This window comes from Lycorma delicatula, chromosome 8, assembly GCF_047948215.1.
Source record: "Lycorma delicatula isolate Av1 chromosome 8, ASM4794821v1, whole genome shotgun sequence".
In the NCBI taxonomy this organism is placed as follows: domain Eukaryota; kingdom Metazoa; phylum Arthropoda; class Insecta; order Hemiptera; family Fulgoridae; genus Lycorma; species Lycorma delicatula.
Genome location: NC_134462.1, coordinates 22,543,883 through 22,569,945, shown reverse-complemented (window position 1 = coordinate 22,569,945; position 26,063 = coordinate 22,543,883). Strand labels below are relative to the sequence as shown.

Below are 26,063 nucleotides of genomic sequence, written 5' to 3'. Positions count from 1 at the left end.
TGAAGAGTGTAAAGCAAGATAGAACACCAATGATTAAACACATTTAATAAACCAGTTCCTGTTGATCACCATAGTTAGTGTTATTAAGTGCTGTTTCACTGCATGATATTAGCATTTATTACTAGCTAACAATCATAGCAGTCAACTCCATTTTAAGAGTTTATTAAAAAAAAAAATATGATACTTTTAATTTTTATTATATTATTATAATTTTAAGACCCTTTGATTCTAATATTAGAGCCTTTGTTTAAACTGATTAATATGTATGTTTTAAGCCTTAACTTGTTAGTTATTTTAATAATTATTTCAGTGATTATAGTTTATTGACTTGACCCATTTGGATTTTAATCAGTGTTTATTTGTTGTATGTTAAATTGTAATATTAACAGTAATGTAAGAATATTTTAATAATTAAAGAGACAAATGGTAACAATGGAAAAATTATGTAATAGCATAAACTGAAACTGTTGTTCAAGTTGGCACTCCTGACAGAAAGTAGCAGCTGTTCAAAAATATTTCCATTATTATTGTCTTTTTTGTTTATTTTTAAATATCAGCTCTGCTTGGGATGTATACCATGTAACATTCATTCTCAAAGTGGGCAATTACACCCCTTGTGGGTGCTGGAGACCCTCAGGAGGCAGCAGTAGAAAGCCCACAGAAAATTGGGGATGTTAAGGCAGTCTAGGTTTGAAAAGTTGCCAAATACTCCTGTTCTTCACCACAATGCAGTTCAAACTCGAAAAATTTCAGACAATAGGCTCAGTTGAAGACACTGATTGAAGTGGAAAACCACCTAAACTAAACAAACAGAAGTTGCTTGATATTTCGGATGCTGTAGCCAAAAGTCATCAAAGTCAATGCGTAAGTTAGCACAACAGCAAGGTTTCAGACTTGCTGCAGCATATGAAGCTGTAAGAAGAGAACTGAAACTCTTCTCCTAAAAGTAATGTGTGTTTAAGAATTGGAACTACAGATCTTCCCAAAAAACTAAATTGTCAATGGTGTAAACATTTTTTGACCAAAATTCTGTAGGTATCCTTGGAATTGTGTTTTTTACAGATGAAGCTGTTTCAACTGGGAGGGTATATTAATTCACGATTGTAGTCAACAATTAACCCCCATGAAGCAAAAATTGGAGTTGGTGTGAATAGAATGCGCATTGAGGATCCAATTTTTTTTTTAAATGCAGTTAATTATGATCATTATTGTATTGTATTAAGAAATTTCATTAGTCGGTTAACAGAAGTGGAAATCAATCACTGTTGATTCTGACAAGATGATGCCACAGCACTTACAGCTAACAGTTCAATGATTTTTTATGAAATGTCTTTTGTGAACAAATCATTTTGAGGGATTTGTAGCCTGTACTATCACCCGATCTGACTTCCCCAGATTGCTTTCTATGGGAGGCAGTGAAACAAGCTGTATATCCCAACAGACCATGCATGATTGACGAACTAAAAACCACAATAACAGCATTTGTACCGAGATATTCCAGTAGATCAGCTGGTTAAGTGTTTGAATCATGTATGGTATTGTATTGTGTAGGAGGTATTTTCAACACCTTTTATTAACATTATTCAAAGTTATTGTAATATCCATTTTTATAAAATAATGAAATAAAAATACATTGTAATAATTAAGAAAGTTTCATTACACTTCCATATTTCCAGTCCACAGCAACTTTCCAAATGCACTGTATATGATAAAAATAACTATAAAAAACCATATAAAACAAATAATCACATTATAAAATATTTAAAAAACCGTAATAAAATAATAATGAGGAATATATAACATTAAATGTAAGAATATATATATTCTTACATCTAATTTTATATATTACAATACAGTTGTCTTGCCAGAGAGGCCTTGTATATAGCAGAAACCACAGTAATCAGAGGAATGACCAAAATTCATGGAATCAAGAAGCAAGAATGGAAAATCCATGGTGCGGTCCTCAGAGATGAAACCTGGATCAAACAACCCTCAAAGGAATTATATGAAAGGAATTATACTTCATATAATTTAATAAACTCCATCACCAACAAATTTAGGAAAAGAGGTTTTGGGAAGAAAAGAAAAGAGAAGGATGTAAAGCCATGTCTGGCTCAAGTTCACATGCTCTCCTAAAGGGGAATAATCAGAAATAATTATATACGTAGGTAAAACCAATAGATCATAACAAAAGATTTACACGGCATACAAGAATAGAAAAATAGGCATATCTAATGCTGCTGATCATCTATTAGAATGCAAACATAGTATTACAGATTGTAAAAACAACTTTTTTGGAGATTTGTGATATTAAAAAATGGATATACTCAAGAAATATTTCATTTATAAGCAAAAATATAAAATTATGAACCACTAGATCACATTTGATGAAGGTGATTTAATTAATGTAATAAAACTACAATCTAACAGTTGGCAACAGTAACAATAGAATTGAAGGAAAAAGTATGTTTTTAAGATCAGATTATTTCAGTATTGGACACCACTAGTACATGTACTTTTACAATTTTATTTAAACCATGACAATGGAAAATTATAATTTCTTGTCTTGACTTCTTAACTTGACAAATTATTAAAAATAATTAATTTGAATGTTATAAAAATAGAATTTAATAGTAACTGAAGATACAGAATACCACGACAACTAGTTATTGAAAATTAATAAGGTAAGATTAACTTATCTAATTACTGTGTTTTGGTGGTTTGTATTTTATATAATATTAAATATATACATGTATAGTATTGTACAATAATTAAAATTTATGTTTTAATAGAAAATGCCGATGATAGAAGCTAGGAAAATGGTTTCACCTTCCGCTCCGTATGGACCACCACCAGCTGCTCCACCAAGTTATGCTCAAGCTGTGGGTGGTGTACCTCCTACTAGTCCATTTACACCAGTTACAGGTATTATATAAATTTATTGTTTTTTTATGTGGATATTATTGCGTATAAATAATGTTTGGTTCATGAAAATTAAAAATTTAATATTCCAACTCCAATTGAAAACATAGTGCATTTTCACTAATTTAGGAGTTATTCATTCTCTGAATGATTATTTTATTTTGTAAATCAGATTTAATGAATTTTTTTTATTGAAATGACAAATTAACATTGCAGATGTGTGTTCTTTGATTGTTGTTAAATTAAGCTACAGTGTTGCTCTGGCAAATCTTCTGTTTATTTTAAAAATTTTATCTTCTCACAACAAAATTTAGATTGCTGATTTAGCCTGAGTTATATGAAACAAAATCGTAAACTTTTTGTCGTTCATTATTTTCTGCTCTATCCTTACTGATTGTAATATTAGAAAAAAAGTTTATTCTATTTAATAGAATAAACTTTTTTTTAGTCCCAGTAGAGTTATTGTTTTTCAAATATTGATTAATTTTTGTAAAAAGAAATAAAATAAAGAGATTTCCATTAAAATTACATTGATTTTCACACCTGAATTGACCTTTAATAAATGATCTTTTTTGTTACTTTTAAAATTAATCAGAATAAGCATCTAACTATTAAAAAAAAAATATTTTAAAAACTGTTTAACACAAAACAAAAACCAAAACAAAAACAAAAAACACCTACAAAAATTACTTTTTTCCCCACTTATGACAATTAGATTAACATACTTCAAAATATTTATAACATTTAAACAAGAGAGCTGCTTTTATTACTGTAGAAGACAAAAATAATCATCACTATAGAAAATGATAAAAATGGGAACAACAAAACTAATATAGCAGTTAAAATGAAAATTAGGTATTGACATAGAAATAATCTGTTTCAAAGGTGACCATCAATAAGAAATTTTACAATTAAAAAAGAAATCAGTTGAGAATGTGGAAGCTTGCATTGTCAGAATGGATTTTAGTTAAGTTTGTTGAGATGTTATTTAAAACTGTGTAATAAAAATTATTACACATTATATTTTAATATATAATATTGATTTTGTAATGATAATATAAATAATACAGTGCACTGCCTTGCAGTGTAATGCTAGCACCATTAACAATTATTTGATTGACTTCCTGAATAATAAGAGATTGATTCTTCAAACATTCCTATTCTACATTTTGATGATCTTCAATAGTCCGAAGTCAAGATTTAAAAATTCTGAAAAATTTGGTCAGTTATTTTACATTTTGACCGCCATTATTACCAATTTGTCAGTGAGATGTATAAAAAACCAAAGACATTTTCTGTTTTTTTTATTTTTATCTAAATCTTAAGTCAGAATTTTGAAATCAAACAAAATAAATGCACAGCTGAAAATAATGATACCGAAGATAGAGAAAAATAAAAATAAACTAAGTTGCTCCAAAATTAAACAGATAAAAAGATAGAAAAGTACTCCAGCCAATGAATACATATTAGCAAACATATTGCTAACAGAAACATTTTCAATAGTGGTAATTGGTAAGTTAAAGAAAATGATGTACATATTTGCATTTTCTATATTGAATAACCTTTCATTAAATACTTTTCCTCTCTGCATGTCTTATTTGAATTATTATTTTAGAAAGTAAATTATACTTCTTAGGTTCAATATATTCTTATGATTGTTGAAATATTCTTTAATACAAAGTGGTAATGTAATTTTGCGTTACATTTTACTGATTTTATTAGAAGCATACACTTTTCAGAAAATGAAAATGACTAAATAAATTGGAAGTATCTAACAGGATGTATTCTAAAATTTTGAAATACGAGTAATTCAAAGATTGTAGATAATCTGGATTTCTTTGGTGTAACAAAAAAATAAACTTCTGAATTTTAAATCCTTTCTCAAAAGTAGTCTTCCAGTTAAACTATAATTTTAGCAAGCCTGAATCAAAGAAAAGTACAGGACATAAGTTTCTGTAAGAGTAAGATTTTCTTTTGTAATTTTTCATATTTGAAACTTGATTACTCCAGGTATGATTACAATCAAATATTAAACCAAGGTTTTTATATCATCAATTTCTTTAATAGTATCACAAGAGCAATTTCCACTTTTCATTCGTTACATTTAACATTCCTTAATAAATCCTCAATATAAGATCTTATAAACTAAATTTCATAATAGAAGTTTTGGATTAGTTCAGTGATAATCCAGCTCATTTGTATAAGATCTTTCTCAGTTTGAGACTTAAAATTATTACAGTCAGTAACCCTTTAACAAGTAAGTGATATGAACAAAAAAGACTGACGTTCTAAGTTTGCATAATGTAGATCATTAATATAAATTAGAAACAAAATGGGGTCCAATACAGAACCCTATGTGGGACACCATATTTAATTATTCCTGGCTTACTCAATTTTCCATTTACTCTTATCATCTGGACTGTTTGCTGTAAATATGATTTAAATTAATTACAAGCTTTTACCCAAATTAAGTTCATTTTATCCAATAAAATTTTGTGTTCCACTACATCAACACTTTATGTAAATTTAGAAAGAGTGCTGCCACTTTTATATTATTATTTTTAAACCTTGGTTGAGATGAGATGGAAAAGTAAAATAGCTGTTTCAGCATTAAAACCTCTATGAAAACCAATTTCTCCTTATTGCTGTAAAACTTTCTAGATTCAGTGAAATTACTCATTTTAACTTCAATTATGTTTTCAAAAACTTTTGACTAAAATATACAAGAATACAATCATCCTGTGAACAAGAAATCAAATCATTATCATGTTTCTTCAAAGCAGAATTACTGCAGCTTGTTTAAGAATATCATTCAAAGGTTAATAAGCTTACCACCTAGGTGGTAAGCTTATCACAAAATTGAATTCTCTTCTATTCAGTTGTTACTTAAACAATCTAACCCTGTTGATTTTGAATCTTACAATGCCTGTTTGATATTAGGAATATAACATTTATTATTAAAAATTACAATTTAAAAAATCATCCATCACTTTGTTGCAGCTGTTTAATCTTTTTGTGATACCCAAAAAAAAAAAAAAAAATCATTAAATATTTCATAATTTATGTATTACTTTCATAAACTTCCCATTCTCATCCCTAATTGCACAAAATATACAAGTCTTAGAACCTCCTGTTCAACAATATTTTATTTAGAACTAAGATCTTTATTACGTTTGTAAAGATTTGTTTATAACAATTTTCTTCAGCAATCCTCAAGCCAAATACTGTATTTGTTTATGATGATGGATGTAGTCAAGACAACTCCAGACCAAAAGTTTGTTGTAGCATTAATATGTGAACTAAAACCATAACTCTGCAGTGTAATCTTATATACATTGACAGATTTATTGGTAGCTAATAAGTTAATGTTTATGTTATGTATTATAACTGTGAGATCAGCAAGTTTTTAATTATATAGAATTAGATTAATTTCCTGTACAAAAAACCATTTTCAGATAAATCATGAAATCTATACAACGCAATAACATTAAAAAATAAACTATCAATACATATTTAATGATTAAAGTGCATCTAATTATCTGCGTTTCTAGCAGATAATATATCTAGTAAAGTAGTGTTGCAATTAGTTTCTTTATCTATAGAAATGATAACTCCTCTAGCCCTTAAAAATTAATTCCAATTAGCATATAAAATATAGTTATCAATTTTATAACCACTTATTTCTTTATCATCTTCTAACTTATTTCCTCTTCTATCTTAGTTTGTATAGAAAGATATAAATTATTATTATTATTATTATTATTATTATTATTATTATTATTACATAAAAGTAACATTTCACCAATAAACAAGTTAAAGATATATTTTGTTAAATTAAAAATAATTTTTTTAAATTTAATCCAATATATATTTATACATTAATATATCCAATATATAATATAATAATACATAATATAATGTCCAATATATCATCCATTTGTGTTTCCTAATATTAAGGTGATTATAATTCCTTAATAACTTTCAAGTTTTTAATGTGATTACTTGTGTTTTTAATGTTATTTAATGGTGAACCTTTCCATCTTGCAAATCAAAATTTTGCCTCCTTGAATCCAAAGATATTTGTAAGCCTTTTCAAATTTCACCTTATTTGCAGTTACAAAAACTAACCTGCATCCTGGACATAGCAGTTCATTTATGGAAATGAGTGCATCACAGACAGAAGTGAAAAATCTTACTTCACCTTCCTTTTCTGTAATATATCTTCTTTCAAATCCCTCTTTAGAAATTTTACAATTATTGAGGCCAGCCCAATATTCCTACTCTTTGTCTGTGATTTTTCTATACATTTGAACTGTTGCGGTTTTTTTTGCATTAAATTGGTATCTGAAGTTAGGGGTAGCTTTACTTACCATTTGGGGAAATTCTTTCTATAGTTGTTATTTAACAGGCTTCATTAATGTCATTAATTTGTAAAATAATGGGGTATGGTATCAAGAAGCTGACTCAAAGAACTTCCCAAGTTATTATCTGTTTCTTAGTTATAGAGTCAAAGTGGCATTGTAATTTTCAACAAGATCCCCTTTTGCACATTGCACTAACATCAATGAATTTACTCAGAGGAATTTTTTGGTGAAGAGTAATAGGTTTCATTGAGATGATGGCTGCCCCATAGCCCTTTAATCTCTAGATTTTTTCTATGGCCCTTGAAGAACAGGGTATACTGAACCAACCATTCTGAAGAGTTCAAAAGATTTAAAAAGATGCATCACTGAAACATTTATAAATAACTCATTTTTGAATGGACACCAGTGGTAGCCATTTTGAACACTGATAAAATGTTATTAAGACTTTGTTTTGTGATGCTTCTTTTGAAACTTGTGTTGTTATTATGTAGTTTGATCTATTTAACATTCAAAACGATTTCCCAAAAGCATTTTCATGGATTATTATAGCACTTGCCTTCTAAGTAAGGACTTGATGAGTAAAAGTTGTTTAAAAATGCAAGGTTTAAAATAGAAATACTAGATGAATATATTATGTTTATTCTTTAATGTTGTTTTTGCAGTGACTAAAGGCCCTGCAATTGTCACTACTATTGTACCAGTTGGACCACATCCTACACATATGATATGTCCAAATTGTCAGGCCGAAATAGAGACCAGTACCAAAAGTACACCGGCAGTTATTGCTTATATTGCTGGAATTGTTATTGCCATACTTGGGTAAATTATATTTATTTTTATTTTAAATTTAAATATTTATTTTAATGTAAAAATTAATAATAAATAATCTTTTTTACTTAGGAAATTGCTATGAAGCATATGTATTTATTCATACTATTCTGTAGTAAGTAAAACCCCATCTCGTCATTAGTTACACATATTATGTACACTCTAAAATTATTATGTACACTCTAATTGTCTTTATGGAAACAATAATAGAACAAGGAATATTTTTATTTGTCCATGAATAGTATGGGTATGGTATTCTTTGAAGTTTTGTTTTTTTTCCTTTTCAACATCGGTTGATTTTTTACATTTGTGTTTATGTTACATTCTTTGTTCAGAAGAGGAATGATTTATATAGATTTTCAATATTTTGTGGCTAAAAACTAAAAATTTAAAATCAGATTTATTTTTTTTAAAAATACAGTTTGTTATTACACTTTAAGGAAAGAAATTGAATAATATTATAAAAGAGTGAAAAATATTTCCTTTTATGTGGTGTAAAGTAAGCTACTTATATATAGAGAATTTTATGCCATTTAATTGAATATTACAAAAAGATGTTCTGGTTTAGCAGGCTATAGATATATTAAATAGTGTTAATAGTAGTAGACTCTCTTAGCAGTTATTTGGGAGGGAGTGATAGTTTCCTGACAACGTATGGCATTTTTTCATTTTATTAGCAATTATTCTGTTAAAATGCATGTGTTGCATGTCTGAAGTTGAAACATTAAGCATAAAAGCAAGCTAATTTTGGCTTCTTTTTATAAACGTTGACTAAATTGAGTTTTTTACCTCAAAAAAGAGTTGTACCTCCTCAAAAGATTTCATGCTCTTCTAAAAATGTAGTGTAGTATTTTCATAAGTTTTGTATTAATTTTTATAGGTTCAAAAACTTTTTGTTTAACTTTGAATTAAACAAAATCCAATACAAACTAGCTGGTTACACATGGAACAAAATCCAAAAAAGAATCGCACATTTGTTTCAGTCATGAGAATATCAGATTTTATTATCAATTTCATCTTACCTTCATTATATAATCAATCATCTATTATGGGAATGACAATTTTATTATTTTTGAATATGTTAAGTGAAAGTAAACCCTTACTAAAGTAACCTAAATGGTTCCTGGAGAGTGGTCATAAATTAAACCCTTAAGTATCACTCAGCATATTTTAGCAAACTCTGCTGACATTAACTGGTTATAATAAATTATGAAACCATTTTAAAAATCTTCTTTCTAATTAACTTTAGTTAATTTTAACTTTGCAAAATTAAAAAAGTGTTTAAAAAACCTGAATTTCTGGATTTCATTCAACGTGTACATAAATGTATCTTAAATAATTTTCATTAATGCCTTCTGAATATTAATTTATTTTTACTAAGTTTTTCTATTTTAAATAATACTGGTCAATAATGATTTTGTTGCATGGTCAATATTTGTTGAATCCTTTGTATTTTTGGGCACTGATTTCAAATGTAAAGTCAGAATTTCTCTATCAGCCTTAGGTTTTATGTAATTGCCCTTCCTATTTTCCAGCAAGTGCGTTAACAATGCAAATACATTATATTATTTATTTATTGCAGCTAGTTGTTAAATAAATTATAATTTTTATGAGTTGATAAGTAGCCATGAAGAATAAATATTATTATTATTTACTAGTAATTAAAACGTTTACAAATTATACACGTATGATTTCATGTCATATGTTTTTCTGAATGTAATTATGACACACATTGCACAGCGTATATGAATTTTGTTTTGGTGACTCAATGCTGGTTGTAATGCTGTAAATAATAAATAATATATCATGCTGACTAAGAAAAGTTTCAACTACATCAGTCAAGTGTGAGCTCTCATGTGCAACATTTAGTGGTGCAGCTACTTTTCCTACCAATTTGTGATCTTATTCTCCCTTTAAAGTCATTACATATACTAAATTAATGGTTTTGGTTAGTGTTTAAAGTTTGTGAGTATATTGAAGTGAATTTTTTAATAAAAATTTCACACAGTTTTATTAACCATCCAAACAGTTTCTGCTATATTTGTGGTGAGGTAACATTAAACTCTCAGAGGAGAAGTATTACTACATTGCAAAAAAAAATTATATGAACTGTATTTTAGATATAAATTAGGTGATGAGGAAAAGTCCTGGGGTCATCTTTATTTTTTTGCAATTCATGGTAATACTGTTGACTAGTTAGTTGAATGGATTTGATCATTGACATTGGCAATTCCAATGGTTTGAAGAGAACTGAAGAATCTCTTCACAGACTGCTATTTTTTAATATCAGAGACAACAGCTAGGACTAGACATACTGTTAAATATCCTGATATCCCCTTGCTATTAGATAAGTGCCTCATCAATCCACAGTTTTCAATTCCAGTACCACCAAATACATGGTAATTAGATGAAGGCAAAGTTGAAGTTTACCAGAAGGTAAAGTGCATGTTTAACAGATGATGAACTAAGGAGAGACCTAGACTTTTTAGAAAATATAAATACTGAACCACTCTTAATTAAATGGTCAGAATTAAATGAATCTAATTCATGATCTAATTTTTATCAAGTATCAAGCTGAAATTCTTGCATCACAACTGAAAGGATGAAATGTTTTACAACACAATATTAAAGTAAATGCTTTCCATCACAGCATGTGAATTTGAATATTTCTTCTTCCAGTACAAGGACTTAGTTTACCATAATGATGTGGAATCTTTACTAGAAGCTTTCGGACATATGCGACACCTTAATGAATGGCATCTTTTTCAAAATTCTTCAAAGCGCAGTTTGAAAACAGTCGTCCTTCTTGTGGTAAATAATATCATATTGAAATAATAGTTTGAAATTGAATGGAAATGGATAATAATCCATTTTCCATTCCAAAATTAAAAGAGATAAAATCATTGATGCATCATATTTCACTTGATAGCAAAGTTTTTTGTAAAAAAAATTATTGCAAGTGATTATAGTATAGTTGATGATATTGGCGGATACAATCCTGAGATGTTAGATTGAAATGATGTTTATGTTATAATAATTTAAAAAATATATAATAATGTTATCACCTCGATATTGTTCTTCAGTTAAATATTTAAAGTAATTGTGTCATTACTGACATAGTGTTTGTTAACTTTTTGTTATGTAAAAATGCATTGTTAAAAAATATTGTACTTTTATGAATGAAAATATAATCTTAAAAAATTTGTCATTAGTGACAAGGTTTTGTTGTTAACCTGATGTTAAAAAAATATTTTATTTCTATAAAAATGTAACCTTAAAAAAACATTGTAATATTATACTCATTTTTATTGATGATTCATGAAAATACATAAAACTTCTTTGTTATTACATTAATGTAAAGTAAAGCTTTCTTTTGCTTTAAAAAAATTCAACTAAAAAATTTGTAAATTTATTTTTCTTATTAATTTTATTTTATGCCAAGCTTAAAAATGGTACTTTTGGACTTGAACGTTTTGAGTTCTACGAGGTGTGTGAAAAAGTAATGAGACTGACTTTTTACTTACCAAAATTTTTATTTTTTCAAACAACAATATTATCCCCTTCAAAGTAGTTCCCTTGGGTAGAGATATACACCAGCAGAGTCGTTCCCACGCCTGGTAGCAGCGCTGGAGGGCTTCAACTGGTACGGCTTTTAACTGGTCGGCCACAGTCTTTTGAATGTTCTCCAGAGCCTCCAAAATGACGTCCTTTTAAGACATGTTTCAATTTCGGGAAAAGGAAAAGGCACAAGGACTCAAATCAGGTGAATAGGAGGGTTGAGGAACTGTAGGAATGCATTTTGCGGTCAAAAATTCACTGATGGAAATAGCCATGTGACACAGGGCATTGTCATGATGAAGCATCCACTTGTCTGCAATGTCTGGTCTCACGCGAATCATACTTTCCTGAGCCTTTCAAGGACACCTTTGTAAAACAATTGGTTGACAGTTTGTCCTGGAGGTACAAATTCTTTATGCACGATATCCCTACTGTCCAAAAAGCAAATCGGCATGGTTATGATCTTTGATTTGCTCATTCAACATTTTTTTCGGTCCAGGAGATGACGGAGTGTGCCACTCTTCGCTTTGCCACTTTGTTTCAGGATCGTACCCAAATATCCAGGATTCATCACCTGTGATCACACGATTGAAGAATTCTTGGTCATTGTCAATCCTCTCAAGAAGATGCACATGTTTCTTCGATTGTCCTTCTGTTCCGTTGTGAGGTTTTTCAGCACCAATTTTGGACAAACCTTTCGCATGTCCAAATCGTCTGTCAAAATTTGATGTATGGTGAAAGTTTTTAAATTTAACTGTTCACTTATCATCCTTATTGTTAAACGACAGTCTGATCTCACAACAACCTTCACACGCTCAATGTTTTTGTCAGATTTTGATGTTGAAGGTCTCCCTGAGCAAGGTTGATCTTCAACGTGTTCTTGGCCTTCCAAAAATGATTTGTGCCAGCGGAAAACTTGTTCTCTTGATAAGCAATGTTCCCCATAGGCCTGTCTCAACTTTTCAAAGGTCACACTCGTGGATTTTCCAAGTTTAACACAAAACTTGATTGAACAACAATGCTCTAAATTCCAATGCTCCATTTTCATAACACACAACAAAAACACAACTTCACTGATGGTGCTGTCAAAAATAATGTGTTGGCTGAATGGAGTTGAAACTTGTACTGAGCATGTGGAAGGGATGAAAAAACTGGTCTAGCACAAACCGGTAGACACAGCGTTGCCAGATCGCTCACAGTGTTACCAATCTCAGTACTTTCCTCACACACATCATGTGTGATTTCTCCAAAAGAAATATTGGAGATACAGTTCTGGCGATTACTTTTGAATCATTTTCAGGTCAGATTTTGCAAGTATTAATTTCTTACAATAATTAGTGTCCAAAAAACTTTTGTTCTACCTTCCCACAGAGCAAAAGACTGAAATCCTTAGGCAGTCAACACAAAACAAAGCTTTCTAAAAATTCTGATGTGAATTGTTGTTGTAACATTGTAATGGCGTACATTACAATCAGCTGGTAGTGAATCTCAACTGGTAACTTAGCAGCTGCAACAATGTTTACACTAGATCAATTCAGTACCTGTCTCTTCGACCCACCGGCTTGGTCTAGTGGTGAACGCGTCTTCCCAAATCAGCTGATTTGGAAGTCGAGAATTCCAGCGTTCAAGTCCTAGTAAAGCCAGTTATTTTTACACGGATTTGAATACTAGATCGTGGATACCGGTGTTCTTTGGTGGTTGGGTTTCAATTAACCACACATCTCAGGAACGGTCGAACTGAGAATGTACAAGACTACACTTCATTTACTTCTATCATTTACACTTCTATCCTCATTCATCCTCTGAAGAATTATCTAAACGGTAGTTACCGGAGGCTAAACAGGAAAAAAAAGAGAGAGTACCTGTCTCTTCAAGAAATCATTTTTATCTTCTGGGAAATATTACTCCAGCTGAATTTTTAGCTCACACAAATGCATCTTCATGCTAACCAAACTGTGGTTAATAGTGTCTTCTTCATCCAAATTTTTCTCAATATATTATCAGAAGTGAGTGGAAACATCAAAATTTTTGCTTTGATATTGAATAATTCAGATATCAAGCTTCTAATGAAACCATGAACTTTGTCTTACATTATTAAAATTTTTTATCATGTCCTTGTAACTTCACATTCAAGTTGTTTAAATGTGAAAATACATCAGCTAACTAAGCCAACAACAATATATACTCATTATTCCATATAAACATTGAGAATGGCATTTGTTTATCCTGGAAAGATATTAATTCATCTTGCAATTCCAATAACCAGATTAACACTTTCCCCTGCAATAAGAAGAAATTTTTTTTTCCGCTCATTGCATTGCATAGTTTAGCAAACAGCCTATTCTGTAATGTTCAACTTTTAATAAAATTAAGCATTTTAACAGCTTTACAAAGAATTTGTTGAGATTTTCCTGCGTAATTTTTGTGGCAAAAGCATGTGTGTGAAGGAAGCAGTGCGTCCATTCCACCCTTGGTATAAGATGATCTTTTAAGTTTTCAGAAATCCACTGTTCTTTCCTGTTATCACCTTTGCACCATCACTACATACTGTATTCATTTTGTTCAATCTATATTATAGTTTTTAGTAGCTTCTCAAAAAACATTAAAAAGACATTGTCCTATTGCATGACCAGGTATTGATTTGCAAACAACATATTTTCTTTGATTGATTTGTCCCTATCACATTCATATTTCATAAAACATAACAAGTGAGAAATGTTTGCCAAATCTGTTGATTCATCAAATTGAATACTAAAATATTCACTTAAACTCACTTGTTGAATATCTTTGCCGATGATGTCAGGAGTCATGTCATCAATTCTCCTGGATACTGTTTCGTTAAAAAGAGGAATTTTTTTCAGTTTTTTCTTCCATGCCTATTAAAATATTGACCATATCAATTGCAACCAACAATATGAGGTTTTTTGCGATTTTGTGGGGTGTGGACATCTTAGTTACTCAATGCTACAATATAAGATAATATGCTACAAGATAAAATGCTTCAAGTGCACTTTTATCGGTATGATTTGATATACAAATAGAATCTTGTTGATTTCTCAAAGTATGTAATTTTTCTTTTGAAGAATTCCAATGGTTTGCTTTTATGATCCAGATGTTTAGTTTCCAAGTGTCGAATTAATTCTGATAAACCATAATTTAAATGTCATAATCTTGTCTTTTTACCAATCAATTCACTGGAAGTAGATGGCTCACTTCATTTATTCACAAGTTTATTCATTTTGCATAAGAATCTAACTGAAAAACAGTTACACCATTTAACTGGACATTAAAAAACTGAAACCTCAATAATTATTATTATTTTCAATGAAACTATGCTTTTAAAAACTTAAGTAAAGGCACCAGATGCACACTTCACATTCAAAACTAAACTGATGTTCTGCAATCCCTTATGTCGTTTGTTCATTCTGCTTAGCACGATATGTTCAAACATATCATATACATGATTGAACATGATGCTCCCACAGTAAATATTACACAAGCAGACCAAATTACAAATTACACATCAAATTGGAACTGTAAATTGCTCATGTTTGTACACTTCATGCATGCATGTTCATACACGTCACTATCAACGCAGCTAAATAGTGTTAACTATGTTTCATTGGGTTGTGGCTGTTGTGATGGGTGGGGGGGGGGGGGATTGCAAAATATTCTTTATATATATATATATTCTTTTTTTTACTTTTTAGGGATCATGGAGATAAAAAGGTTGAGAATCACTCCTGCATATTGTAATATTATGGTGGACATTAAAAGGGTTTAAATAGGTTTGTAATCTCTTTTTTCTATTTTTCAGGTGTTGGTGTGGATGTTGTCTGATTCCATGTTGCATTGACAGTTGCATGGATGTCCATCATTCATGCCCAAATTGTCAAGCATATCTTGGACGTTTTCGCCGTTAAATTAAAAAAAGAATTTAAGAAACAATGAAATATAAATGCTTTATATTACATATATCCGTATATATGTTTGAATCTAGTAATATTCCATTCAAATGGTGTTCATTTTTAATTATTGCTTGCCTTAAGTTTAATTATTAATTATCTAATACATTAATGTAATATATTGTAATGTATATAAGGAAGGGAAAAGGTAGTTCATTATTTAATTGTTAATAAGTAACCATTGGAGTGGCTTTAAATCATATAATAACCTATTAGTAATTAAAATATCAAGGTATTTGTGCATACATTGTTAGGAAAAATATATGTTTGTATCAGTTTTACACTATTATATTCTACTGTAATGGATAATGGAATACCTTAATAAAAAAAATGTTTTAACCCTTTCTGGTTCTTTTTAAAAGTGTACCTTATTTTAAGTGGTTAAAACTAAAATTTATACCATTCAAACTAAAGCTAATGTAAACTAAACAAACTTCCTCTTTGTTGTAAAATGTATTTAATGTTTTTCTGTTAGTGAAGCACACAACTGGACTGAACAAATGAACTGTTTCTATGCTCTTAAATCAGCATAATGTTTTATAACCTGATATATAAGTAATTATTAAACAGTCATCAATTATTATTGTATTGGTCACAACATAAGATTTTTTGTAGAGATTGTTCATTGATAAATTTTAATTCACCAGTTCAGTACTACTTTATATTCAATGTGTGTTGATTTAATTGCTATGTAGTTTTTATTTTTACTACCTCATATTTTTTGAGAATTAGAAAAAAACCACAAACCTTTCAGAATATTGTAAAACCTTGTTGAAGAAAATTTGATATTACTAGTTGTAAATATATTAATCCTACTTTGTTAACCTATGAATCATTATATTCCATTTATCCTTGTTTTTCCAGGGCAGATTTTCATAAATTGTAGTATTTTAATATGTTACCACTACTTAATGATGCTAATAGAAAATCTGAATTTAAACAAAATCAAAAGAGACATATACTAACCAAATAATGTAGGATTCACATCTTTTGTCATATCCAGTGATATGACAGCATTGTTTAATAACATTGTTTAACGGTTTATTGTAAAACCGTTTCATAAATGTTATAATATATTGGAAACTTAAAAATTTGTCACATCGTCAGGACTGAAGATGACAAATTATAGGAGTTGATGAATTGTGCAAAACTTTTCTGTGGAAGAATGAAAAAAATAACTCTCCTGGTCTTCACAATGGAGTGGTAGCATTTAAGCCTTTCCATTCCAGGTTCAAATTTTGATCAAGCATGGTATTTTTTTATAAGCTACAAAATTTCCATTACATATTCACACAACACAAGCTTTGAGCTTATGTTGTGAATTAATCACTCTACAGTAATTTTTAAATATCATTATAATTTTAATTAACATAATAAGTAATTTACAAAATTAATTATTTTGGAGTCGTGAATAATTTTCAGATTCATTCAAATTAAAACTATGTTATCTTTTCATATCGATGAATTATTAAATAACAAATTATTAAGTTTCCATTATAGTTTTTAAAATTCTTGGTAATAAATTAAAAGTGGTGTATAAAGAAATAATTAAAAGAAATATTTGTAATGTGTTTAAAGTGATTTAATTGTAACAAAATAATTTATTTTAAACCAGAATAATATCCTTTATGTGAGAGATAATATAATTCTGATTTAAATGTAGAATAATCTAAGTAAGGGAAAATTAAATTTTGAACATATATTTTGAATCAGTGCTTTTAAAAATTATAGATGAATAATGAATTTTGGATGAGGAAAGTAGTGTAAGATTATTCTGTAATTTTAATTGGATTATGTTACTAGACCTAAAAGGGCTAATTTGTTATAATGTACTAATGTTGTTTTTTTATTATTATTTTTTTAAACACCTTTGAATATATTTAATAACATGCATACAAAATTTTCTTTATCTTCATCAAGACTTTTTTTATTATGTTCAGTATAAGAAAACTACTATCATGTTGTAGTTAGTACATTACTTGGTATCTAAAATTATTTTTCATTAATGAGTGATAAATTAATAAGAAAATATAAAATTTGATGCCTCATTATGGTAAGTAGGTCGTTTACCAAAAACAAAACAAAAAATTAAAGCACACGGAATGATTCTGTATTTTTATACTATAACACTCCCTACAATATTTGTATGCTACTCTAAGCAAATATGTATACATTGCTGTATTCATATAAAAATCCTAACATATGCTGAATGTATAAAAATTCTTGACATCCATGAATTAATCTGGAGTAAACAACTGATAACTGAAATAAAGGATTACAATGATTGTTTTACAGTTAACTACTGTATAGAATATTAATTATAGTTAGTAAGAATTTTATATTTATTTATTTATTTATTTTATTTCATATTAAATGAATGAAAAAAAAACCGCAAGAATATAACGGGGAAAATTGTATTTTAATAATTATTTAACCCTAGAAACAGTAGGTAGCTATATAACAGGGTATATTAAGGAAATTGGGATTTATAAGATGTTTTAATCTTAGTATTCTTTTTAATATGTATTTTTATTCTTCAAGAAAAAATTGGTTATGATAGTATACATTCACATTAACCAAAAAATTAGTATAATTTTTTTTTACTTTAGAAATATTAAAACTGTTGATTTTATCTTTTCATATAATATGAAAATAAAAATATTGCATTTGAAGTGCTTAGTCATGCTCAACAATAAGTATACATGATATCGATAAGTTACATCAACAAGTCTCATATTTCATATCAAAACAGTACAAATTTTTTTAAAGAATAATTTTATTTATCTGAATCACTACTTTACTTTAAAAAAATTAATAATAACAAAAATGAATTCTACAATACATAAAAACGTGATCCTGTATTATTGTTACAACATTCCTTATTATATCTATAATCCATGAAAATATTATAACTTACTAGCAGACATAGTAAACAACTAAGTCAGATGTATATGTTATTTTTTTTTAATCTATGCCGGCCTCTGTAGGACCACAATAAATAGTTTCACTTATTTCCATCTCTTTTCTTTTGTTCCTGTTACATTTTCATCTTATGTAATGTTCTTTGCTGGGTCCATTCTGCCTTTCTTCTAGAATGCTTCACATGTTTTTTGTTTTTGTCTGTGATTATGTGTATTTCTATTAGATCTTGCTTCTTTTAGATATGTGACCTGTTTAAACTACTTGGTAGTTGTCTTTCTGTTGTTTCCTAGTTCAAAGATGTCTTTGGTTAGTCTGTTTTCGTCCATTTTCATCAAGTGTCCATAGAAGGCAAGTCTGTGTTTCCTAATTGCTACTGATAGATAGTTTATCTATCTTCCAGTAAAGTTCATTAATTTTTTTTTATAGTGTCCAACATCTGCTTTTGTGGGTCCTAGTTTTTCCTTTCTATTTTTTCAAGTTTGTTTGTTTCTTCCTGGTGTAAAATTATATATTCAGCCACATATAGTCCTTGGGTCATACCACTGTTGTGTAATGCCTCAGGTTCCCCTTTCATGAGATTCAATTCTTGCTATATATATTTATTTGTTATATATAATTTATTTTATTTATATACATGCACATATACAAACACAGTTAATGTGACATATAAACAAAAATATAAGGGCAGAGTTCTATGATAAAATGTTTCATTAATGCAGATTGAGATATGTCAACATGGAATCAAAAAATCAATTAGGTTGGTTTCATCGGTTTTATAGACTTAACATTAAATTAACATTTAAACGTTGATAATGCTACTCATTTGTAAATATTGTTGTAGTAGATTTTAGTTAGTGTAATGACATAATTTCTTTTCTGTTGGATTTATTGTTGTTTAATTTTTAGTTTGCCATTATATTTAATTATGTTCAAGGCTCTACTGATAAATTTTGCACATATATGCATAGCATGGGGATGAAAAGAGATATTGGAATGAAATAAAAAGTGAATAAAAGTGCACCTTAAATACAAGTACCTTAGCTACAAAATGCAGTATTTATTTTTCAATATAATCCCTGTTTACATTGATATGCTTTTCTCAACATGTGACAAATTTTTGCATTCCATCACTGAAAAATTCTGATGGTCTTTCTTGGACCCAAGTGGCCATAGCTTCCTTCAGCTCATTGTCGATGGTGTAATGATTACCTTTGAGATCCCTCTTGACATGAAGGAAGAGTGGAAATGGAGGTGCAGAATTTGTACCCAGCTCCTGCACGGACCGGAATGAAGTTGCATTTCCCTTTTTAGGTGACCTAAATTGGTTTACTTATTTGAGTGCAGGTCTGAATTTCTGTGTTGTGTAAAACATAATTTTGATTGATATGAGTGTAGCACTGATTTAATTTTAAACTCGTTCGTTTTCTGAGGCATTCACAGTCATGAATGGTGCTGTCAAATCTGGACTAAGCACAGGGTTTGTGCTTCCGTGTTTTTGGTCAGTTATTTTGAGGGATCATGTTAGGTTGGATGTAAAGATTTCGTTTGAGGCCTACGTGAAGGCGAAATTTGATTTGTATTTTACTGATGCAATTGTCTGCCAAGGCATTTTCATCGGTGGCATCCCAACCGAGGCCTGGCCGATGACTTTGAGATATAATCAGTTAGAGGGTCTAAATACGACCTCCGGTAAAGCCCTCAGGGCTCAGAATGGAAGGGGTGGTGTGGCGACCATTAACGTCACAAGGTGGATGTCTTCCCCTTACGGGGTTGGGATCCTCCAACGATTAAGGCGGATGCAGAACAGGCTCAAACTTCAGCATGCAGAGAGCCATCACAGAGTTTGTTTGCTTGGTATTCATCATGCACAGATGTTACGGTAACCCAATAGCTCGATAATATAGCCTACTGCCTACTCGTTCTTTAGATATGCCTAACTGAGTAGCAGTGCGTTGCTGGATGATTTGCTAGTCACTTTGAAGCAAGTCGTCCACCTTTCAATGTTTCTCGTCGGTCACAGAAACTGGTTGTCCGCTGTGAAGTGCATCCTCAATTGCCATTTTACCAGCTTCTCATTCGCAAAATTTCAAAGCCCACTTATTCACAGTACTCCTGTCAACAGTTTCACTATCATAAACCGCTTTTAAGCAATGAAAAATATTTGTAGGATTCACATTTTCTGATGTTAAAAATTTTACCACTGCACACTGTTTTAACCATGTTTACATATTGGCCGTACTCGACTCCATTTTAACTGCTACTGAAAACAAACCGAAATGGATTTCAACACATTATCGCAGGTTTGTAGAGGGGGTTTTATCTATCATGTGCTGCCACGTCCAACTCGGTAGTACCTTTTATCTCCGTGTAACATGCTAACGTGCAAAATTTATCAGCCAAGCCTCATAATACAATAATTTTTTATTATCCTTATGCAAAATAAATTAAGAAAAAAATATTATTTGAAAACTTTATATGTACACCATTTTTATCAAATTATTTATACATATTATTATTATTAGCATAATTTTAATATGATCTAATACAGACAATAAAGATATAAAGAATTTAATAATTTTTCTTTTACATATATTTACCAGTTTTTTTTTAGAAAAATTATATGGCTCGCAATACATATGGCAGCAAACATTATTTTATATTACTAAATTTATTTTTATATGTGCTTTATTGCTTCTTATAGTTTTGTTTTTATTTTCATAAATTGTGAATTTTTTTAAATGTTATGAAATTATTTTTTTAATTGTTGAGAGAATTCTTACTTTTAATTTGGATGATATTATTATATTGTTGTCAAACATCTTTGTTTTTTCGCAGCACTTAGAAAAGGGCTAATTTGTGAAGTTTGGTATCATACTAACTCATTAGTTTATAACTGATCATTTGATGAGAATTAAAATATTATATTAAAATTGTAAAAGTAATTAAACAAATTACAATTCTTAAATATGGTAGCTAGAAACAGCAATAGGAAAGTTATATACTGGCAGACTAATTTAATGAATTTGAGAGAGGTATTTTTTTTTAAATCAGCTTGTTTATTTTAAGTATAAACATAAAGTAAACATTATTTTACTTACTTAGTTTACTTATTATTTTAGATTCTAATTTATTGAAGTATTGTTTAGTAATAAACGTAATATCAAACATGTCAGAATAGAAAAACTTAATAAAAATTTCTTTTTTGTGTCAGATTGAAATATCATAATCAGGAACTGAAAAAAGTGATATAGACACTTCATATAGTGTGTTTTAGTACTTACTTAAAATTAAATTTTATTCATTTTTTTCTTTGGTAGGGAAAAAATATGCTTTCATGTTGTCATTGCCTGAAATAAACTTATATTTGCCATTAAAAAATGGCAACTAAAACTAGAAAAACTAAAAAATTAAACAAAAACTTACAACTAACTTCATTTTAATCGTAAAATAACATGTTTATTTAAAATAAATGCATATATAAAAAATATAAAATTTAACTAAACATGTATTCAATTTAACAAAGTCCGAGAGGAATGGAAAGAGCGGACTTCTTCTCAGATAAAGAAAGATTTAAATATTAACAGAAAACCCATAACAATTATAAGAAAAACAACTACATTAAAAAAATGTTCAATACTAATACAAAATATGTTCATTAATTTAACAAAAATATAATCAAAAATGGTTGTTTGTCACATAAAAAAAAATATTAAATTCTATGTAGTATACTGATACGTCGTAGGAATACAAACACCCACTCTGATACATTTTTATCATTGCCTGGAATAAGGTGAATGTTCCTTGGTAATTAAAATTCATGACGTAACTAAAATATTAAATTACAGCAGATATATAAGAAGAAAATTAAAATAAAACTAAGTGATTCTCTCTAGTTTGAATGATGTAATGTTCAAAATAATATTATGTTATTAAACACTAAAACTTCAAGTTAATAGATAGCATTGAGTTGAGCAACATCTTTTGTACTGAATAGACTTAATGAACCTTTAACTGTTTATCAATCATATTATTATTTCTTGTTAGATATGAATACTATACAGATCCATAACCATTAAGGTTAACCAATCAATTATAAAAAAATATAATTAATACCAAGATGCTGAGTACAGTGTTATTAAGTTATTAAAAACATTTGTAAACTTTTGGCATGGTTGTTGCATATCTCAGGACAGCATTAGAGACCTTTTTTCTTTATACAAGAAATTTCCCATAAATTTATGAGTACATAAAAAAAAATATTGTACTTGATTAGATTATTTACACTTCAAAAATTTAAATGCATTCATTGAATTTTTAGAAGAAAATTTTTCATAAATTTGAAGATTCCAGATTTCTGGATCACTCATACTCATTTTAGAAATACTTTACCTCTTTTATGTATATATTTACCAGTTCTTCTAGCCTTAAAGTTTGGAGTACTATGTCATATCTCTCCAGTAAAAAAACACGGTGCATTGGTTTGTTTGCTGTACATGCTCACATTTTTATTTCTGTCACCATGGCAACAGAAATATATGTAAGATTAATAATCTTATTTTTTCAATATTTTCACAAGCATTAGGATACAAATGCATCAAATGGATAACATAAAGATGATATAGCTCTGTGTCTATGGCACTTTAAACCTAAAGTCATTTTTTTTATTCTCATCCAGGAAATATTATTAACAAAAAAATATATTTCAAATGTATTGTTTAATTTTATGGATTATGATATATTTAAAATAATACTTAACATTCATTATAAAGTAATAAGTGTTAAGAGATCCTAAATATTCTGATAACCAAAAGAATTATTTTGAGACCCAGAAATGGTAAGATGTCCTACCGTGTTTTTTTTTTTTTTTAATAAAAATTTAAAAAAATTATTTCTGTTTCTATATGCATATTATTTGAAATCATTTTTGTTTTATATGATTATAATTCATTTTAATATAAAAATAAATGAATTTTATATTATGTGGATTGTTTAACAATAATGTATATTCATTATTGATTTGTTATTCTTCTTATCTTAAAAGTTTAATAGTATATTCTATCACTGTTAGTATTATAAATTATGTGGGCAGCTAATTAGTAATTTTTTAATTATAATATATATTTGTATTAAATTTAGTCATTAATTATTATGTAAATTCTGTATTTAGAATTATTTTTATTTTGTTTGGTATATTTGGCCTACTCAATCATAATTTTTTTCACAACTAAGTATCTTGATTTCTCGTTTTAAAAATATGGTATTTGTAATAAATAAACAAGACTGATTTTTTATAATAAATTCATACAGATACTGTGGATAAATTACTTTTATAAATACTCATGAAATTAATGATATTTGTGCGAATGTATTTAAATTAGATGAAATATATTTTGGAGAATGATTAAAATAATGTTTTGTTTTTTAATTTAAATTATTTATGATTAATAATTTATTGTATACATTCAATAATTTGTTTTAAATTAAAATTGTTATTAACAATCAAGATTTTACTAAATTCACTTGTTAATAGAGTAATTACAAGATGTTCAAAAATAAATGGCTATTTTTTTTATTCACATTTATTTGAAATCGTAGAATTATCAATGGAAAAAATGAAATCAAATATACATTTTATAATTGTCTAATTACCCAAACTGGATTTGTCCCAGGTAGATAAGCAGTTTTTTGCTTATCCTAAAACAACATTGTTATACTGGAGAATAAATCTACAAGAAAGTGTGCCAGAATACTTATTTTTTATTAGTACTTAGAAAAAAAATTTCTGATAGTTTCTTCATAATGATTAGCTGTGTTAGTCGTTCCCATTATTCTGTAAAATTAACATTGTTATTAACTATAATCAACTGAAATTATTTTTTCCCATATCACTCAGGCAGAAAAGGCTCAAGCAACATTCACAATCCTCTGTACATCTAAATGATTTACTTTTGCAGGCTGATTTTTAAGTTTAGTTTAAATTGTAATTTATTAGAATAAAATTCAGAGTACTCTTTTAATTCAGTAAGTCTGTAGATTGTCAGTTAATGTTTAATTAAAAATATGTTTATAAATCAGCAAGCTTAATTTTTATAAATATAGCGGAAAAATTAATAGTTAAATTTTAAATCACATAAAAGTGTTGGTGCAGCAGTTTTATTGAGAAAAAATATTACAGCTTTTTCTGTGGAAAAATTAAATCTTGCATCAATAGAAGAATGGATTTCTTGTCCAAAAGACCTGATGGAATGGCCTTGATTTTATATATATATATTTTTTTTTTTCCAAATTACCAGTTTTCAGAGTGAAGTGAATTATTTGCTTTAAGTACTCAAACTTCATTTTACCTTATTTCTTTACATGCATAGTTCCTTTTATTACAAACCTGGATATCAAACACTCAGGATTACAAACCTTTTATTTTAAATCTGGATTCATTCCTGCATTTCTGAATACATAATTTAATATACAATCTTAATGTCGTTAGAGTTACAAACATTTTTTTAATCTAATAAAATTTTGCTATCAGCGAAACTTTATGAAAATAAAGAATGAACAGGTTTCCAGCTTAAAAAAGCTTTGTGTCATGAAGAGATCTTATGAAGAATTTTATGGAAATAAAGATTAATTTAAAAAAGGCAACTTGGCAAAAATTTATCAGTGATAAAATAAATACAATAATAATAAAAGATTTAATTTTACTTTTTTCTTTTTATAAATTACATTTAGATTTTTCATGGCAGCCAAAGCAAACTGAATTTTGTTATCAAAAGATGTATTTTATAAAAAATAAGTAGATTTAAATATTAATTTTAAATGGGTAAATTTATTATTGAGTTATTTTTCTGTTATTATTTTAATAAGTTTATATTGTCTTAAAAACCTAAATTCTAGAATTTTTTATGTACAGAATGTCACTTTCCACATTTAGCTTTATTTATTTTTTGTTATTTTCATAAATTAATTATTTATGTTTATGAAATGAAATTGTGGTGTATTGTTGGCAATCTTATGAAATATTCCACATTACATAATATCAGACAGTTTTCCAATTTCTTTTCTATATATAGCATTTTTTTTTAGCATGAATGTGTATTATATTTTATTTTCATAAATAATTACATTCACGAAAATATAACTATTAATCCTTTAAATAAATGCGTATTATTTGATTTCAAATTTTCACTTGCTTTTCTTTTAATTTTCTATAAAAAATAAATAGATGTTTAATTTTAATTATGCCCATTGTAAAGTATTTTAATTATTTTTCTGTATTTCCTGTTCCACTAATTGTTTAATATTAAGTGCCAAATTAAAATGTTTGGTTTTTTGTTTGTTTTTTTTTTTTTTTATTACATATTCATCTAAACTTAAAATGTAACCTATATAGTTGTTACACTGTAGGTTAATGAACATGAAACACTTTCATTAAAGTAAATAAAAAATTACACAAAATAAAATTTTAAATCATTGAAATTGCAAATTAAACTAATACTTTTATTACTTT

The 26,063-nt window shown here is 28.2% G+C and overlaps 1 protein-coding gene across 1 annotated transcript in view; it reads left to right on the top strand.

The window, feature by feature from the left end:
* The window catches only part of LOC142329246 (LITAF domain-containing protein), a 38,540-nt gene extending 12,654 nt beyond the window's left edge, over positions 1 to 25,886 (top strand). Inside the window, exons 2-4 of the mRNA XM_075373655.1 lie at positions 2,793 to 2,925; positions 7,949 to 8,105; positions 15,490 to 25,886. Of these exons, the coding sequence (XP_075229770.1) occupies positions 2,796 to 2,925; positions 7,949 to 8,105; positions 15,490 to 15,595 (393 nt within the window). The 5' untranslated portion in view covers positions 2,793 to 2,795 and the 3' untranslated portion in view covers positions 15,596 to 25,886. The remainder of the gene's footprint in view (positions 1 to 2,792; positions 2,926 to 7,948; positions 8,106 to 15,489) is intronic.
* Positions 25,887 to 26,063: the final 177 nt, after the last annotated feature.